General features: G+C 37.3%; 2 protein-coding genes and 1 long non-coding RNA gene across 6 annotated transcripts in view; 2 read left to right on the forward strand and 1 right to left on the reverse strand.

The window, feature by feature from the left end:
• Positions 1-170: 170 nt before the first annotated feature.
• LOC122266939 (prenylated Rab acceptor protein 1) lies at positions 171-11,159 on the forward strand. Of its 3 annotated transcripts, XM_043036918.2 has the most exons (7): positions 171-420; positions 6,307-6,396; positions 7,897-8,017; positions 8,398-8,501; positions 8,984-9,183; positions 9,328-9,425; positions 9,589-11,159. In XM_043036918.2, exons 1-7 carry the CDS (start codon positions 335-337, stop codon positions 9,592-9,594), a joined length of 705 nt encoding a protein of 234 aa, XP_042892852.1. In that variant the 5' UTR covers positions 171-334; the 3' UTR covers positions 9,595-11,159. The 3 variants fall into 3 exon arrangements, with proteins under 3 accessions (XP_042892852.1, XP_042892853.1, XP_042892855.1); XM_043036919.2 differs by lacking the exon at positions 6,307-6,396 and having other exon boundaries at positions 178-420; XM_043036921.2 differs by lacking the exon at positions 171-420 and having other exon boundaries at positions 6,307-6,589.
• Positions 9,688-20,000, reverse strand: part of LOC147468780 (uncharacterized) — a 29,811-nt gene continuing 19,498 nt past the window's right edge. Inside the window, exon 2 of the long non-coding RNA XR_015192277.1 lies at positions 9,688-10,662. This is a non-coding gene — a long non-coding RNA (uncharacterized LOC147468780). The remainder of the gene's footprint in view (positions 10,663-20,000) is intronic.
• The window catches only part of LOC122266938 (E3 ubiquitin-protein ligase RNF185), a 14,619-nt gene continuing 12,817 nt past the window's right edge, over positions 18,199-20,000 (forward strand). The window contains exon 1 of one of the 2 annotated variants that reach the window (XM_043036917.2): positions 18,199-18,359. The gene's annotated coding sequence lies outside the window, so the exon portion shown is untranslated. The remainder of the gene's footprint in view (positions 18,360-20,000) is intronic. The other variant, XM_043036916.2, reaches the window with a different exon arrangement.

Below are 20,000 nucleotides of genomic sequence, written 5' to 3' on the forward strand. Positions count from 1 at the left end.
TGTATATTCCATTTACATCATCATCGTTAACATCTTCACATGCAATATTGAAATGTAACCTCAACGTGTATTGATATGATCTTATATTATATCTTTATAATTTGGTGATATATTTCTTCATTTGATTTTATATTTTTGTTTAATTTCCTCTAATCTCATTCTATTTAAAGGTCGCGCTCTATAGGTTCTTGACCCCGACACGTCAGACATAAGATCCAACGCCATCCGCTCGACACTCAACGCCTTTTAGAGATTTCGATTCTTTTATTAAAGGTGTTATTGGCCCTACGTGACGTTCACTTGTTCCTCGAAAGTGTAAACATTCAACACCATCATGTCGGTCTCTTCAGGTGACGTGGAAATAGACATTTCAGGAGATATTGACGTTCCTGCCCAAGTTACGGAGTCAAAAAAGTCGAGGTATGGAATTTAAACTTTGATTCTTCGACATGAAAACTTGTAGGTTTAGAATTGTTAGGTTTCGTGCCTGTTTAGGGGGTAGAACAAGAAATTTCGGGTGACACGTCATAACAAAACGCACCTGTTATGAGTAATTTGATTGAAGTTGATTATAAAATGTATATAAAAATTAGTTTTATTTGTACAATATTTTATGTTTTTTTGTAGTTTTGGGATATATAAGGTGTTAATGAATCTGGATATGTGTGCAGTACAGAGTAAAGGAGATATAAACAGAAAATATGATAGATATAAATTTGTCTATGCTAGCCTGGAAGAAAACAAAAATCCTTGGTAAATTTGGATAAAGACGCAACCAAACCTCTAGGCACGACACGATATTTTTTCTGGTAGTTTTCGTTCTGTTTTGTACAGTTTCGCTACTCATTTCCATCGGAAACCTTTCGTTGTTGAGTTACACCCCCCCCTCCCTCCCTCCCCACACGCGCGCCACCGTCGATACGGAACTAACGATTTCTGGCGCGAAATTTAAAGGTTTTTTTGCGTAATCAAAACACAACCCATAAACCTAACCTAACCTAACTTTGCCCCCCCCCCCTGGACCCCCCCCACTTTTAAGGCCACTGCATGGCCGGTAACTTTTCAAAACGAACGTCCACCACCGACCATGGAACTGACCGATTTTTGGTCTGCCCTAGCCAAGGGGGGGCTTCGCCCCCCCTCTGGACCCCCCTTATTAAACCACTGCGTGGCAGGTTCACTTTCAATAACCAATTTTAGCCTGCCCTAGCCAATGGCACTTCGTAGCATCTGACTTTTATCTTCGAATGCTACCACTTCTTACCTTAACTGGAGGCGTGTGAGGGGCCGGGTTGTAATTCACAGTTTTTGCACTCCATTTCCATTGGCAGAGCATCGTGGTCACATAATCATTTCAGTGATGCAGTGTTATCTTTATAAAAACCTTGATGAATTCCCACGGAGTATACCTACATCTTGCACACAATGCAGCCATCTCGAAACTGATTTTGAAATTCAAGCAAAGACCCAGACTCTATGTTCAATTGTCTGATTGGTCGATCATTTTGTCGGTTAGACCTATTGTTTCCCTATTGGTGCTATTATTATCACGTGACAGTATTGCCGTCTATCGATACTTTTTTCTATTTCCGCGGGGGAGGTTGGCGCATGCGCAGAGCCGATATTTTTCAGTCAGATGTTTGTTAAGACGGTGGAATCATCTCTCCCGTTAATCGTTTTTAATTATTTTCAAAATAATATATCTCGTTTATTTTTCGTTTCTAGAAGAAAAGAGTTTGTATGGGTTACATCATAATTAAAACTACGTCATGCCCAAAGGTTTGTTTTATCGCTACGTGTGGTTGCGTCTTTATCCAATAATACCTTTAAATTTTCCTAACTGTATGGAATACTGTCTGCACAGCAATTGTGGTTGCATACACCCTGACACAGAGTGATTTTTGGTGGGAATTTTGCATATGCTGTTCCAGCAAAACATGATACAAAAATCAGTTTGAAATGCGCTTGAAATGTCAAGGTCTCACATTCATGAATTATAAGGAACATGAAAGTACTATGAGTAGCTTGTCGATCTAGAGGTAAAACAAAAACAGTATTTGTCAGTGTAGGATGAAGGTGGAAAGGAATCCATTGGTACCACTTTCATAGTATTTAGTAACACAGCAGTATTCAGAATGTTAACCAACATTTTAGTTATTATTTGCATGATATTTGCATAATATTTTCTAGTTAACCCTTTGCCGACAGGCCCAGCAAGAACTAGCAAACCCCTATGCCTGGCCTATGTAATATCGCCTCGGGGACGTCACACTGGTGTGTCGCCCCATCATCAGGCACTTTGCTGTGTCACACGGGTGTGACGCCCCGTCATCATTGGGTTAATAGAATTATTTTTGATGTTTGATTATTGTTTAGAATAGGACCACATGTAGTTACAGATAGATAAATGATACTGTATTACAACGGGTCCAAAATGACACTGCTATATATATTCATCTGTTATAAAAGATAAAATAATATGATGGTTCCAAAAGGGCACTGCTATATATAGACACATTTGCAAGTGAAAGATCAGTCATATACAAAAAATGGTAGTTCCCACAGTGATTCAAGATTGCCGCAGCGAATGCCAAATACTATCAATTAAGATGTATATATAAGAACCCAGTCAGACAGGGAAAAATCTTTGGGGGACATAATGAAACTAGTCAAGAGATTGCAAAGCCAAGGGAACTTTTGGTGATGAAAAATGTTAAACATACTGCTAGTAGACCTTGCATATATCTTGCTTTGAGTCCAGAAAAGTTAGTGCTATTTATTCAGAAAAGCTCCATGTTGTCATGTTATTGTACAGATGGATTGTATGTAATGTATATAGTACATTTATGTTAGTTTTAGTGCAGAGAAACTAGCTATAGAGACAATTTCGGACCCATTATCTGTAGAGGGCATGAATTGATCAGTAGCCATGACTTTCAGCCAAGTCAACTATTGAGAAATATATATGATATATGTAATATAAGACCAGAAGTCAGCAGGTATTGGTCCATGATCCTTTTCACCTATTTGAATTTTATTTGATAAATTGTCTTAAAAGCATTTACCGCCTTCAGCAATAAAACAGAAACAGTATTCAAACATTACTTTACAAAATGAACTTTATTAGCTATCTTTGTGACATTATGGAAAGCTTATATGTCATATAACATTTTCATATCATTTGTTTATATCCATAAGCAACAATCTGGGAAGGGAATGAAGGAGGACAAAAATCTACAGGATAGAAAGTAAAAAAAGATGAAATGGAAGATGCATAGATGATGATGCAGTACCTGAAAAATATACAAATATATTTGCTATATACTGAGGCCAGCTATTGGTTACTTTGGCTGCAGGGCAGCTGTCCCTTAACCACTTAATGCCTGATAACATGACATTGGCTGGTCATCCGGCCGGGTGATGTGAACATGTCATCATGGCTTGGCATATGATATATCAGACTTACAGATGCTATTGATAGTTGTTCAGGGGAAGAATTTAATTCAATCAAAGATGTGTATTTGATTGTGATAATAGAAATCTTTAAAACAAAATGATTGTGCTTGTTACCTACTTGTTCAAAGATGTTTCCACAGCAAAAACAAAAACAATAGCAGTACTCTTGTGGCTTTAGGAAATACTTACATTAATCATTTGCCAACTGTAAAACAGTGATTTCCAAATAGATTTATGATTCTATCACAGACTTGTTCCCTATTTCTTAACCCATTGGAGCCGGTTGACATGATGACACGTTTTGTGGTTTTTGCATCAGACGCCCGGGATGGGATATTAGCGCAAGCCCAGCGCTCGAGTTGAGCGAACGGGCAGCCCAGGCTCGCGGCTTGTGCATCCGAGAATCTCGAAGCGTTAGGCATATGCGTTCGAGAACCCCAGTATTGCGACTGTGCATAGCCGGAATGGCCCCGGCATGAATGGGTTAAATGTCTGTCCACTCATTGATAAGACTATTGGATGCTCAGCTTTATGAGCAAATAAGTGCAATGCATATTAGTCCTCTATTCAGAGGTATTTTTGGAGATTCTGTCCTCTGTTGTTCAAATTACTTATACAGGGTTTTCAATGTTGAATTATTTAGAGGTATTATTTAGATCTTGTATGCATCTGCATTATAGTGTGTGCATATGGATAGCAAAAATGAAATAATTTTTTATTTTTCTGTCTTAAACTTAATATAGAATTGTGCTTTTTTCCTTAGTTGTTTTTAACTATATAAGAGAATATCAATTTTAGTGCTTTAAAGCAGTTTTAAATGTTTTACTTAGGAAAACAAGAGTTTTTCAATGATGACTTTTCTATATGATTGTTTGGACAATTATTTTTAATTTTTAAAATTTAATATGCAGTTGAAATGCACATTTTAAGAAAAGACTCTATCAATGCTGCAGTTGACTAAAATTGTAGCATATGATCCATATTAGCTCATTATTTTCTTTATACTCAGTGTGGTAGAAGTATTGCTGTTTTATGAGAGGACAAAAAGCAACTTTATTTTTTCATATTTTTGTACTGTCATAAACAAATAAGAAACATATAACCACCTACAATGAAGATAACATAAAGAGGAAGGAAACCTGTGCTTGTGACTGTGAGTGCCACAGGTAAAGGTATCCATATTGGCACAGGAGCACATTTTAGACACTGGGTATGGATTGAGTCACCTTCCTCTTCTTGTTCTGCCTGCACATCCTTCATCAGCAGTACTTTAGAGTAAGAGGTCGTCAACTTGCTGTGTGCCATCACCCTATAAAGATAGTGCTTGCTGAGACCGTGGATGGGTGCCATTCAAGGCTCTCTCTCCTGCTGGTGCTAGAAGAAAGTGGTGCCATCTAGGTTTTGGATGTTTGGTGAAACCCATTTTCCTTAACATTTCGTCAAATTATAGTAATTATGATTGCTATTGTCGTCATGTACGTCTTGAGGCCAGTCGTCAGGCCAAAGCTCCTGCGTATGTATGTCATGACACCCATCCGCAATGGGTTAAGATAGATTAGTGATGATAAAATTTCAGTTCTTTGAATATCAAAAAAACAAATGCTTCCAACTCCTCACATACTGTGCATCAATTTGATTCATGCAGTCAGGAAGGTTTAACCCCTTTTTCTTCTCTTTGCCCCCCCCCCCCTGTAAAAGCACTTCAAACTTGAACACTATATTAATCCCTCACACAGCACTTTTAGACTCTTTTCAACAGTTGTTTAATATCAGATCATTCTGATAAACCAAACAAAGTATTCCAATGCTTTCATGGTTCTTTTAGAAAGTTTAATTATATTAAAGGAGTAACATGAGCCTCACACTGCAGCATCCCACAAGCCAAACTTCTCAGTCTGTTAAACTCATCAAATCTCACTAGTGTGGGAAGAAGCTCTGAGTGTCACTGTGGTCACATAAGGGTATGAATGCAGAACATGATTAAATTGAACTAGATAATTACTAGGACATAATGTTTATAAAAAGTTTTGAAAAGGAAGAAGATGCATAATTAAAAAGATAATGATCTTATAGTTTCTAGGAATGAAAGAGCAGTTAGAATGTGTGTGTTTAAGTGTGTAGGAGGCAAAGGTGAGCCTACACTATTGATACTTTCAGTTTTAGTTGTGCAGCCTTTGAGATTAGGTGCAGTGCCTTCCTTTGATATTTTTCAGGTGAATTTTTGTTTATTCTTTTAGATTATAGATGTTCTTTATAAAATAAAGTAAATTATGTGTTATATGTAGGACAGAAGTTTTAGTATGCAGTGTGTATTTGCTACATATTTGTTTATGGTTTCATGTTTTCATGGTAATTTTTCTCAGTAAGAATTCTAATTAGAATACAAAATGTTCTTAAAAAAGCAAGTAAAACTAATGACTTATGCATTATTTATCAGTACACAAAATTAGCCTTTATCATTTTGGAGGGATATCCAGGAAAGCACCTTCTCAAATAGCAAATTTTGTGAAAAGGAAAAAACTTGTTGGTTAGCAGCTGTTTATTCATAATACATTGATTATATCCCTGACATGTACTGCACACCTGTTGAGGTTGGAGATGGGAAGGAGGGAGGGTGAACATCTGAGCATAAGTGATGCCATATTTTGTTCTTTAGATATCATTTATTGATGGAGTTTTTATTTTAATTCTAGCCTTTTTTTTTAATGCAGACTTCATGCATTTGTGACATGCCATTATTTAAAACTAAATTTATATTCTTATGGTGTATATATTGGATACATGTAAATAAATAGCTGGATGATAGACTTGCACCTGTGCCACATAACACATACATATGCTTGGTCCCAGTGGGATGGGTGAAGAATCGGAGTTGGTTGTGGCAGATCCGTTTAACATGGATGGTGACAGTACCTACCAGGAACCAAGTGCTCTCAAGAAGTGAGTTACCTGACTGTGTGTGTGTGTGTGTGTGAAGCAAAGGCCCTTGAAGAACTGGTTATGGGCAGAACTCTATTACAATAGACACTTCACACTGTCACACTTAAAACCACTGAAACTGACAAAGGTGGTGGCTGTCAAGGAGAATGTGCCTCTTATTTCTCAAATGTGTTGGCTTGGGATTCAACCTTGGGTAATTTTGCTACTTTTTATGTTTTGCACTTTTGTCGCTCTTGTACTTCTACATCTCTCTCTTGTGATTGGATTGATTTTCAGGAGGAAGAAGATAGGAAGACTGCTCCATTATTGTCAAAATGTATTTCGTATCATTGTATTGTTCAAGTATTGGTGCTTCCAAAAATATTTTAAATAGTAATGAATTTCTCTTTGTGCCTGAAAATGACTCCAGTATCAACATGACTTATTGTTAAATTAAGTGTTATATGATTTGTGTATTTAGGGAAAAGGACTTTATGTAAATTTGATGAATATATGCAACATGATTGTACAAAACGGATAATTCCAGATGGGTCACTACATGATATCCTTTAATATTTTGGTTGGTGTTACAGTAGCATAAATTTTCCACTTCCATTGGAGATGTTGAGATAGTGAGTTGCAGTCTTTGATAGTCAGAATATTATAATTAGCTTTCTATCATAGTGCTATACATATACATCATGATATCAGTTATCACTGTTATAAAGTGCATCATAGAGTACATATTTTGACATGAAAAAGCAATGTGTTGCCTGTACTCAAAACTCTTGCATTGAAACAGTTCATTCTCACTGATCAAGTTTTCCTGGAAAAGAGAATGATAAGTGGAAAGAGAAATCCAATAAGAAAAGTGGAAGTGCTCTGCACATGCTGTATTCCTTTATTTCAGTTTTTTTTTAGTTAAAAACCCTATAACAAGGTAATAAATCAAGATACACAGAAGAACCTTCAACTATCACAAAATGCACCTATAGAAATGTAAATGCAACCTCCTGCTTCTTGCCAGATTTTAGGTAGTGTGACTCAAAGCCTTGGTCAGTCAGTACAGGTGCACTAGGGATAACAGGTGTTTCCTCTTGTGATAATTGATGCCATTTGATATTTGCCGTTAATGTTCTCCCCTCCCCCCTTTTCTTTGTCCATTTTCTCTGTGAGGATTATTTATTGTAGGCAAAAAGCACCATTCAGTCGTACCACTTTTTATGGAGAAAGGAATTTTTTTTTTTTTTAATGTTAGAAATGATGTTTGTATTTAAGCAAGTGTGCAGAAGACATTCCTTTCTTTCTTTATCATTTTCTTTTCTTTATTCTCTTTTTCTGACTTACTCTTTTTCTTTCTTTATCTTTTTCTTGCTTTCTCTTCCATTTAGCATGATGATATTCATACCTCATCATGAACACAGAATCACATTTTGATTTTGATATAGAAGTAGATTAGAAAATAAAAGTGAACAGATAAATAAATATCAGCATTCAGGCTCACATACCGATCTCTTCCAGGCTCCTGATGCAGCTTCCCGTCCAACTCCAGCTGGCCTCCCCAGCTGCCAGGGAGTGGATCACGCGCCGTAGAGAGAATGTCCGACCATGGCTGGTCTTCGTCAACACACAGAAGTTCAAGGTGGGGCACGGAGAAGGTTGTAGAGTAGTCTTGTTTGGGGGTGGGAGGTAATACTCTTTCTTCTTTCTGCATCTCCTTTTTTTCTTTCCTTTTTCTTTCTCTCTTTTTTCCCTTTTCTTTCTTTCTTCTTCTCTTTTTTTTATTTTTTCTCCTTTCTTTCTTTCTTTCCTTTACAGTTGTTATTTTGTGGATGAGATTGTATGACACAATCATAGTCTTTGAGCTCTCTCGATTAGTGTTTTGCAAAATGCATGATAAGTTCACTTTGATTTAGATTATCTTACCTTTGTTTATGTATTTAATTATTTTGATCACCTCATTATACCTAGACCAATCTCATCTTCCAAAGAACGGAAAGTAAAGAGAAGCCTTTCTTTCAGGTTCCACCGAATGTGCAGAGATGGACCAAGAGAACGATCAAGAATGTAGACTACTTCCAATCGAATTACATGTTTGTTTTCATCATCCTCATCCTCTACTGCCTGTGAGTTATTTTTGCTTTATTTTTTTCAATGTACATTGTGTACTTGGGAATATCATTAGACTGGAAGAGGAAAGTACAGGTGTTAGAGAGAGAGAGAGAGAGTGTTTTTTTTGTTTTTTGTTTTTTCAAAGCAATTGTTGAAGCATGTTTGGAGAAAAATACATATATATGGCCTTTGATACATGCAGGCTGTCTGATAATAACATTTTGAATAATGAAACAAGGATCCAGTGTTGTATCAACTCCACATCTAGCCTGCCACCATTTTGTACGTGTATTTCAAATTTACAAACCTGCATAGTACTGACATACGAAAATATTCTTTGTGTACTGTTTGAAGTAATTTTTTTTATTATATATTTTCTTAGAAGATTTTTATTAATCTCACGCATTCAGTTTTCTTTGCTTACTCTTCCTCTTTCTACCATATTACTTTCTTTATGTTTACATCCAAAACCTAACGAGTTCATTTGCTTTTCCAGAATTACGTCCCCGATGCTCCTCTTTGCCGTAGCTGCGTCCCTTGGCGCCTGCTACATCCTGTCGCTGAAGAACGCCGAGAAGAAGATTGTCATAGGAGGTCATGAAATATCACTGGCTCACCAGTATGGAGCCATTGGTATTCTCTCATTGCCTGTTTTTTATTTAGCAGGCGCAGGGGCTGTCTTGTTCTGGGTCCTAGGTTTGTTTCTTGCTCTGTTCTTTATGTCTCTTTCGTTCAATCATCAGAAAGTTTTATTTATTGTAAATTCATGTGTAAAAAAAAATGCTGGTTAGCTTATTTGTAATTGGAAAAAAGTAATAGTACTAAAAACCTATTTTCCAGGTGCAAGCTTCTTCATCATTGCCATCCATGCTTCTTTATACAACATTGAGAGTATCCTCGGATCAGAAGATGAACCTTTTGAACTGCAGATGGAACAGGTAAAAACTGAATACCAATAGACACTCATTTACTTCATTGCACCCACACGAAAGCTTTCACCGAGTTGTCATTGCGATACCCTTTTACACAGCAAACATTGTAGAACTGCATTGTTTTCTCTCATTTATATTGCATTTTATAACAAATGTACTTTGTTTTCAGGTCTAAAGATGGAGCATACTATTTGAGGAAGAAGAGAAGGAAGATGTTATTTGAACAAAGGATTGGTGCTTGTGTGCTGTCATTCTTTTGTATGAAATATATAGCCACATTCATATTTATATACATGTGTAAGTTATTTTGGATGTTTGGTTCCAGATTACCTATTTTAAAATATCATGATATCTGTGTAAATTGATAAGCAGAAGGAAGGTGCTTTGGCACCTGCATTAGTTATGTTGCTTTAAGTTTTGTACCTGTCCCAAGTTGTGAAAATAGTGTGAGAGAAGTGAAGACATTGTACATGTTAACTTTAGCATGTGTTTCAGGATGTCTCATGCAACTTCCTCTGTTCAAGAAATTTAAGCTATACCAAAAACATTAAACCCAAAACATTTAGGCATTAGGTTATGCATAACACGATTCTTCTTCTTCTGTTAATGATTCCTAGAATTTTCAGGTAATGCAATGGGGAGTGAGTTACATGAACTGCAATTTATTTATCAACTTTCAAATATTTTTACCTTTTTTTGTAATTGCCTTTTTTGTAAAATTTAGGGCAGCACTGCCGTGGGTTAGGAGTACCTATATAATTTTTGCATTCAGAGTGATCGGATATTGCTTTTAGATAAAAAAAAATACTTTTCTACAATACCTGTACAATGAAAGGCATATATTTTGGCAATTTGTCCACTTCAAGAGAATATTTATTACTGTAAAAGTGTTCATAAAACATTTTTATAGAGCATATTATGAAACTTAAAGAAATAGTGCAATAAGGAATAAAATAAGTGCCCACATACTTCTTTCTGTTAGCCTTTATTTTTAATTGTATACTATATATTTGCTATTTAAATTTTATAGTGTTGATTATAAAATTCAGCCTAACATTTAACAAATTCAATTGGTCTTGCCCTTCTTATGTTTTGGAGTATAATAAAGCATCTTCAATTTTAGTGTCTAACTATTTCTTCTCATTATTATTATTATTATTATTATTATTTTCTTTTATAATTTGTTAATGAATGAAATGACCTGAGAAGTTAAATATTTTTCCCGTAGACACTGAAAATTAACCTGAGAACTGTGCATGTAAGAAACTTGGCGATCCTTGTGAGGCGCAAAATTATTTCCAATTATAAAAGATATATTGATTAAGACAAGAGTAAGAGCACAGGAATATTGACATGTGACAATGAAATCCTTACAGTAAATGCTTCACAGTTGCCCTAAAGCCTAAAGGGTCAGTTTAATAATACAGTAAGTTGCCATTATTGGGTTAATGCAGATAAGGAAATTTGTTTGTTGTTTTGTATGCATATGAAAAGAGATTTATATATACTTGCGATTTTTTTGTGTTAACAGATAAGTGTTTACTTAAATGGTGTTATTTGACTTAGCAATGAAATGTGTTGTGTTTTACGTTGGGAAAATATTGTGAGATCTTTTAACAGCATATGTTCATGGGTATTAAGAATGTGTTTTTGAGAGGCACAAGCTATTTATGAAGTTAGATACTGTATGCTTATCCTTATTTATTAAAGGATTGATATTTATATAAATTATATATAAAATATCTGTCTATTCTTTCTCCTTAAGCTTATTAGTGAATTTGAATAAAGAAACATCTACATGTTCATTTAACAAGAGAGTATAATTGTTTTTGTTAAAACCAAAACCAATATTTAACATCAAAAAATAAAACCAGGCACTGAAAGTATTTGAACATGGATAGAGAGTTGTGAGCTGGGCTGCAAAACTGAAGCAAAGGAATTACCTATTGTCATAAGCTGCACTGTACATTAACTCTACTATACTTGAGAAAGGTTTAAATAAAAGCCATATTTCAGTTACAATCATTATGAGCAGTAGCACACATATAGGTTTGCATTTTAAAATTAAGGTAAGATTAAATCAAATAGCTTCCATTCCATGCAAGTACTGCATATAATCATTTGTTTAACTCCTCTAATAAAGTGAGTAATTCAGACGCATATAGGGTTACACATTATTTTTATATATATGAAGAGACAGATGATTTGTTATTATTTATGAAACATGTCCTACATTTCTTTGATACGCTTTTAAAGACTGTAACACAAAGTCAGCTTTTCTCATATCTGCATATTATGTACTAAAGAATACATATGGTTCTTTTATTGAATTTTTCAACCAGGTATATCAGTTGCAAAGGAGTTTATATGACCAGCAGTTTACAAAAATCAATGTGATTGTAAATGATAAACTGCAATTCTAAAATAATTCACATGCAATATGAACATAGAATGAAAAGATATATGTATATCATATAAAGTGAGTATTTATATGTTATAAGAATTGTCATTGTACCTTTCTTCATTATGATTCAACAGCTCTATCAAGCTTCTCTTTAATTCTGGACCTGTTACATTTGGACATGGTTATTGCAAAATTCCTAGAAATGTGAGGTTGCTTGCAAGATTGGCGGTAAAATGTTTGCATTCCTCTTTATTTTGGATACTGATTTTTGGAATGTATGGAAAACAGTCCATTTTATGGTGTATCTGTAGTGTTGTTTCTTGGACTGCTGTCTACAAAAATCCCTGGAGAACCAAGGCAGCTTGTGTCTTAAAATGTGTCTTTTCTGGTGCATGTGTTTCTATGGTCACATGTATAGCAAGCTGAAGGCTGACCCAGTTATCAATATTAGGCCTTGTGTAGGGTTTTAAATTGAAGAAGTCTTGTTGTAGTTATGAAGTCCATTTTATTTGCCCCTGTGTTAGCTCTAGTATAGAGGAATATGGCTTGGCTTGTGCCTTCAGCTTGCTATACATGTGACCATAGAAACACATGCACCAGAAAAGACACATTTTAAGACACAAGCTGTCTAGGTCTGCATCTACAAGAACATTGTCATGGTAATTTGGTTAAACCATTGCGCACGGGTGTCATGACATACATGTCGGCACCGATTAGGCCTAAAAGACGAGTCTAAGTATACATGACGCGACATCGGGATCTGCTCACAGTTGAAGCGCACACACAGTCATGTAGTATCATGGCTGCAACGGCGTTAGCTCCATAGCTACAGGGTTCCAAAGTCAACCTAAACCCGCATTTTATGATGGATTTATGGAAAAATATTGTTTGGGCTAGTCTGCACCAACCAGAGGACGGAGAAAAACCTTCCCCAGTCCTTCTATTTTTTAGCCGGTACCGCTAGTACCCGCCCTGACGACCAGTTAGGTCGTTAGGCGCCCTATCCGCAATGGGTTTTAATAGGTCCAGGATGTTTGGTGTGGCGTGAGGACCACTGACACCATCAGGACATATGATTATATTGGCTTTGGACTGATTACTGTTTGTGTCATTAAATTAGTATTTATGATGTTAATAAGAGTTATTTAATTCCTATCTGTTTGTGTTGAGGTCAGTGTGGGGGAGGGAGTCATGAGGGAACCAAGCCATCCATTTGTGTCAGGATGACTGAAGTCACCACTGATCCATATGTTCTTGTCTTCATCAATGCATGATAAATGATGTGTGGAGTTCTTGTAGGTACTCTGTACTGGTTTGATCAGCTGGTCTTTATATGTAATAATCCACATGTAAGTCATGCCTCAGTGTTATTATGATATGGGGCTAGCATATATGGAAGATTTGCAAAAACTGAGGTAAATCATTTGAAATGCTTCTGAAACTGACGTTCAACAGTTAGAGAGTAGGGTGATTATCATGAGGTGGTGGTATAGGGGAGAGGAGGGGTGTGTCAGAGGAAAGGGAAGAGGAGCATAAAGAATAGGAAGTGAGGGAAACATGCTGTAGGCAGGTGTGAGGGTGGAAGGAGAGGGGTCATAGATTAGGGGAACTATAGGGGATCTGGGGTAGGGGGGAAAAGAGGTGAGGAATAGGGATGAGGCAGTTATTGGAGGGAGAAGATAGGAAGGAGTGAGGTGGATGAAGGGTGCTAAAGGAATGAGGGGTCCGAGAGTCAAGGGAAGACCAAGAACATTGGGATAAGGATCTGTAAGTTGGAGATGGTTTGGACTGACTGAAGTTGGAAGATTGACTTTGTGTTACTGTGAGTAGTGTGTGGTTAGGGTTCGAGGGGAGAGCATGTGAGGGATGTCAATGCTATGCACTTGTAATATACCAAAGGAATTATATAGTGTGATGCGAAGAATGAGCTCGAGAAAGCAGGACTGCCACAGATCCACGCAACATTACTGTTAACTAATCCAGCATATAACTATGTGAAAGATCCAAATATACCCAACATTATACTAGCCAGCGTGTTCAGATCTCTCACAACGGCTATCACACTTGTTCTTTCTGCTATAGACAAGTATGTCGGTGGTGTCAGTGCCAGTCTAACCAAACGTGTCTCTCCGCATAATTATAACCATGTGACACTAATAACACCCTCTTTTGACATCAGTGGGATACAGTCAACAGATTACGGACTGGTGAGCAGCCCGTATTGCCTTTGCTTCCACTAATATTCATTTCATACCCACAAAATGCCGGAGTCTTCTCATATGAACAAGCTGCCCAGCTTCAATCTGACCCATGCTTTTTTTTTCTCCTGTTGACAGTTTCCGATCGATCATATCTTTGACTGCACTCGTTGGAGGACCCGCTATTTAACTGCAGGGTTTATAAGAGTTCTAAGGTCTGTGATACCGATCATAGTCGTGGCTCATTTCAAAATTCTTCCCCCATCCAGTGACTGTTCTGATAGACCCTGTAGCACTATACGACTCCAAATGCGAGATGTGATGAGCCTAGGAGTCCATTGGTAACAGTCTAAGAACAAGGCAGTACTTTATCTTGTATAAGACACTAGAGCCCTTAGATGTGTGTCGCACTGCTTGTCAGGCTGAGGATCAGAATTTACATTGATACTTGGTACATGGGATTCCAAGACACTGCTGAGGAGGCACAAAAATAGCTTATTAGGAATCTTGCAGTGGAAGTCGAAATCCATTCCTAGTAAGCGAAAAATCCTGAGAAAGCTGAACTCAGTGCCTTCCAGACAAACGACTGAAGATTGCTAAAAAAAAAAAAAAAAATGGACAAGGCATCTCAGATTTCTCTGGGGGTAATAGAGCATTGGGTTGAGTATTTTGAGCAGTTGTTTCAGATTGAAATAGCTACAGCGACGGTTAGCATAAACGTGTATGGTGTCGTGATCCCATTGTCCGATCCCTATCTTTACACAAGTTACAGAGGCAGACTCAAAGCTGAAAGGTGGTAAGGCAGTGAGCATTTGCGGCATCCCTGCTGAGTTTCAGAAGTGTGATGGCAAGCCCAGGGCTCATACACTGAATTCTGTCCTGGCTGCTTCCATACCCCCTGACCTACTGACGAGATGGAGAAAGGGGATCGCTGGAACTGCACCAAGCCTTAAGGTATTACATTGCTCCTTATACCAGACGAGGTGTTCATCCTTTCGAGACGCATCAGAGATCACCTACTTAGGCACCAGAGACCGGAGCAATCCAGAATCACTCCTGACAAATCCACAACAGACCATGTCCTTATGCTTCGAGGTCAGGCTAAGGCTGCTCACAGCCTACATCGACCTCGAAAAGGCATTTGACTTGGAGCAGTTTGAATCCCGCTAGGAAATCGTGAGGTAGAGAATGATTGTTGAAGATCATTGAACATATTATCCAAAGCTGATGCGGAGCAACACTGTATGAAGGTCACCGACCATGACTTTGTTGATGATGTTGTCATCTTATTTAAGCCTCTGGAGACCCCAGTGGTGACTCTCGATGCAATCAGAAATAAGGTGAAGCCCTTTAGTCTCGGGGTCTCTTGGACCATCACCAAGGTCCAGGATTTTAGGGGCTCAGTCGGTAATCGGGACGTGCTTGCGGGGAACTGACTGAAGGAACTCGGGTTTACATAACCTGGTATCGTAAGCCATGACTGTGGCCCGTCAAACCAGACCAGAGTCATGACCAAATTATGAAGCTACATGTCTTCAAGGCCTTAGCACTGTCAGTTCTGCTGTATGGTAGCAAAATCTGGAATATATCCTTTGCCTTCAGGTTTCGCCTTAACAGAAATAAGTATGAGGGAGTTTAGAGTAATTTCTAAAAGAGCCCAGAGCTGTCCTTTCAAGAGGAGTCTGCCCAGCCAGTAGCCAAACACGAAGTCTATTGAGCTCTTTTAGTAGCCATTCAAGGTTCAGAAGAAGTAGAACAATTTTTTCGTGGAAGTCGGATGTTTATACAATGTTATCCCACCTTGTAGTAAACACTCAACGGAGTGCCTTATGTCAAAGGCTCTCTCAACATCTCTGGTTACAAGAACCGTATTAATTCTTCTAGCAGGGTTATTTTGCGTCTGGCGATGGGAGCGAAATCCAAAATAAATATTTTATAGAGAGAATGTTATACCTGTGTTTACGATTTTTTCAAGTGCCTTGCTTAAAGTTTCTAGACAGCTAACAAAGGGGTAGTTTTGATGTTCAGTCAAATATTTTTGTGGCTTAGGTACGAGAGCACGAGAGCAGTTTTGGAAGGAGCGGGAAAATAGATAGAAGCAAGAGGTGTATTTTAAAGGGTTCATGAGAGAACAAGAAAGGTTGTCAGGAAGGTGAGTCGGTACATCTCGCTCATATTTGTGAGGAGCTTAAAGAATTACGAGGAGTCCTCATTATAAGTGATTTTACCACTCACAGAGATGAGACCACGGTGCTCGATCGAGGTTAACATGGTTCTGGGGCTGTTTCTACCCTGTAGTCTTGGCTCCATGTGTTAATAAAGTCAATGTCATTTACGAAATGAGGGTGGGGTGGGCGAGGGTAGAGAATAGTTTCCCTAGTGATCTTGATAGAAAAAAAAACTTCTAAGGGATCAGAAATATATATTGTCCTTCAGGAAGTCATTTTGTGTGTGTGGTGGGGGGGGGGGTATTACTACCAATGAATTCCTATATTTTCCACCCAAATTCGAGTTGATTCTGCATTTTGACTAAATCGTTAAAAAAAAATGTGACCATCAAGAAAACTCTCAATAAAGTGTCTTCTTAAGGGTTTTGTATTTTAAAGTTTGTGCTGGATGTAGGAAAGATGTTGAAATGACAACATCAAGACGAGCAGCGCATCTTAAGATTTGCGTCTTTCGCTATGTTGTATATTATTTTAACTGACGACTGCGAATATCGTCACGTGATAGTTGTTGAATCGTCCTGTTTTTGTTTGTTTGTTTATCCCAAGATTCTGTATTCGGTTCCTGTCTCATAAAAAAGGAACATATGTAAAAAGTGATCTTGAAGTATTCTCTAACCATATTTCGACATGGGCTATTTTGACCCTCTTCAAACTTGTAATGCTCTCAAAGGCCGGAAAATGCGTCTGAGAACATCTAGATTTAATTTTCTTCTGGAGTAGACACCCCTTAGATTTCTAGGATCCGTCCCTGAATGCGCCTGTTTTAATAAAATATGATAAATATAAAGTCAGCCCTACTGCTTCCCAGCTCTCTCTGCTTCAGTTATTAACATTCCTCTCCACATAGCGTATCTTATATGGTTTCCTGCCTGATCTATTTTGCAGAAAATAATGTGTGTGTGTGTGTGTGTGTGTGTGTGTGTGTGTGTGTGTGTGTGTGTGTGTGTGTGTGTGTGTGTGTGTGTGTGTGTGTGTGTGTGTGTGTGTGTGTGTGTGTGTGTGTGTGTGTGTGTGTGTGTGTGTTTCTGTGTGTGTGTGTTTGTGTGTGTGTGTGTGTGTGTGTGTGTGTTTCTGTGTGTGTGTGTGTGTGTGTGTTTGTGTGTGTGTGTGTGTGCGTGCGTGTGTGTGCACATGGAGAGAACGGGAATGTACAAATATATATATATATATATATATATAACACGTCTACAGAGAGATGTCTTTATTGCACCAACTTCTAGTGCTTCAGGAAGTTTCGCGGTCAGCAAAATAATTTCCTGGTGTTTATTGAATTTATCCTCACGTATGTATTTGTAATGTTGGTTTGTATGATACTGGGCATTCTCTTTTTTAAAATACGAGGGAAATGTAGGTGAGGATGCTCTAAAGATAAGATTTTATCTGTATAATCATGACTGTACAAAATGTGAGCATACATTCGATAATACAGTTGTGTTTTAAAAGTATAATAAGCAAAATATATGCAAAAATAATACAGTGGTGATGTGCATATAAAATATGACAGTCAGACTATTAATGAATCCAGTGAAATAAGATAATGGCATTTACGCGTTATATGGCAATTCATTTACATGCGTGGCATTAAGAAAACAGTGCTATTAGTGTAAATAATAAAATAAGATTGAATAAAAAAGTGCTACAGTAACGCAGAATACTGACGAAAGTAAGAAAATTTGAAAAATAAAAAAATAAAACGATAATAGGAAGAAAAGAACATAAACAAATGACAATCGACACGTAACAACTCTTCTGTTTACATCATTTTTACTTTATCTCCGTGTTGTATAATATAGGACACGTATTATTATTTCAAGTAATTTACACTATTGATATAAGTATTACTGATAAGAAAACTCTTTAGGCAAAAATTATAATTTATTTTGTATGTAAATGTAGCAAAAACATTTCCTTACAATTTATTTACACATAGATATACGCTAATACCATCTTGTTTACGTAAAGGGTTTATATAAAAAGCTGGGGAATTCATCGCTTCTGCTATTGGGTTTCCTCTTCAACATTTTGGATGTGTTTTACGGCTCTATTTCACCATTTTCCATAAGTGTTGGTCCGGAAAGATCTTCTTGTGCGCCGAAAACAGTAGTTGGAGGTAAGAAACGACGAGCTAGTAGGCCTGGTAGAACAGTAATCCAACTTACGAGTATAACCTTGGGCCATTTTAGGTTGACATCCATTGCAGCGGCTGGAATATATTAATATTTTTCTTATTACTGGGCTTGGGAAAGTTTTATTTACGGAAGGGTGAGCTATGTGAAGATTTTTTTTACGGGCTATGCAAGTTAGTTCGCTTATTTCTTCAGGTATTGTGTGATCGGTAGATTAGCTAATGGTGAATAAATTGGTGACCAGTTTGTCAGTTTGACCGGCAGTCAGTCAGCGATTTCAAGTTGCTGTTGAATTGCCAGTACATATTAATGTGGTTAAATCAAGATTGCAGGACTTGAGTAAGATAGGAAGGTTAATTAGTCTTTCTAAGAAGTAACATGGTTCTTAACTCTAGGAGTGCATCATTTTGTAGGGCATCAGGTAGCATTAATTTGTGGTTTTATGCCAAGTGTTATGACTGCTAGCATGAGCTACATTAGCATCATGGTAATCGTGCAGAAAACTGCTTTGTTAGTGGATACCATGAAAGTGGTTTGATGGATTCCTCTCATTCTCTACTAGTCGTATATAGTGGATATAATCTGCAGCCTCCCCCCCCCCCCCATACCACACAATTTGGGATCTGATAGTAGGGGAGGGCATAAAGCAGATCAGGGAAAATGCAAACTAACATAAATTGTATTGACATATGTAGTTTACTGAAGTTCAACAAATGTAGGAAAGAGGTATGAATGAGATTGAAACTTTGACCTGTTGCCAATGGGGCAGTTTTGTCTCCAATTGGGCTAAACATCAGAGTTTTCAAATGTGCAAGCCTAACGCCTCGGGCTATTCGCCTACTCTGGCCACAGCCAACCACGTGCTGGCCATACAGAAAGCCATGATAAAATATCTTGTCCCCAGCAGCAAGTACTGCCACCACTTGATGTGATAACTTATCACCCGGCATTAATATATTTGGTGCATTGATTCAAAGATTACCATTAAGAAATGTTAATACATCTCTTGTGTTCTTAACCCATAAGTGCCGGTTGACGTCCTATCACGAGGTCGAAAAATATCCCCGGACCCGGGTAACATCCTGAGACGTTGTGTATTTTCTCACCGAGTTCCGGGAGGGGCATTGTAACGCACTAAAACATCAGCAATAGATTGTTCTCAAATATAATAATTTTACATAATTTCTTAGACTCTGTTACTTTAGTTTAGGTGTTTGAGTGTCATAAAATGAGATATAACATTTTTTTTTAAATGATGTCACGTGATATTGATGACATCAGGGTAATTTCTGCTTCTTGATCAGTTCAATAAAAAGATCTGAGTTGAAAAACTATTGTAAAATCAATTGTGTTTGGCCAATATATAAAATAAAATAAAAAATTACTAATGCAATACTACTTCTAATTTGTTGATTACCTGTAATATCACGTCTTGTCACATCACGAGGTACATATACATACTCATGTATGTGTATGATTATTCATATTGTCCTTTTCGTTATGGTATAAAAAAAAAAAAAGTAAGTATAAAACATGATTTTTGATACCCAACTAAGAGATTGCTTCCACTTTCCTTTGGTATTTTCACATAGAAGAATATAGGCAAAGTTCAGTCAAATTAAACT

The sequence above is a fragment of the Penaeus japonicus genome, unplaced genomic scaffold (genome assembly GCF_977035675.1).
Source record: "Penaeus japonicus unplaced genomic scaffold, GWHDUDI00000001_assembly GWHDUDI00000026, whole genome shotgun sequence".
Lineage (NCBI taxonomy): Eukaryota > Metazoa > Arthropoda > Malacostraca > Decapoda > Penaeidae > Penaeus > Penaeus japonicus.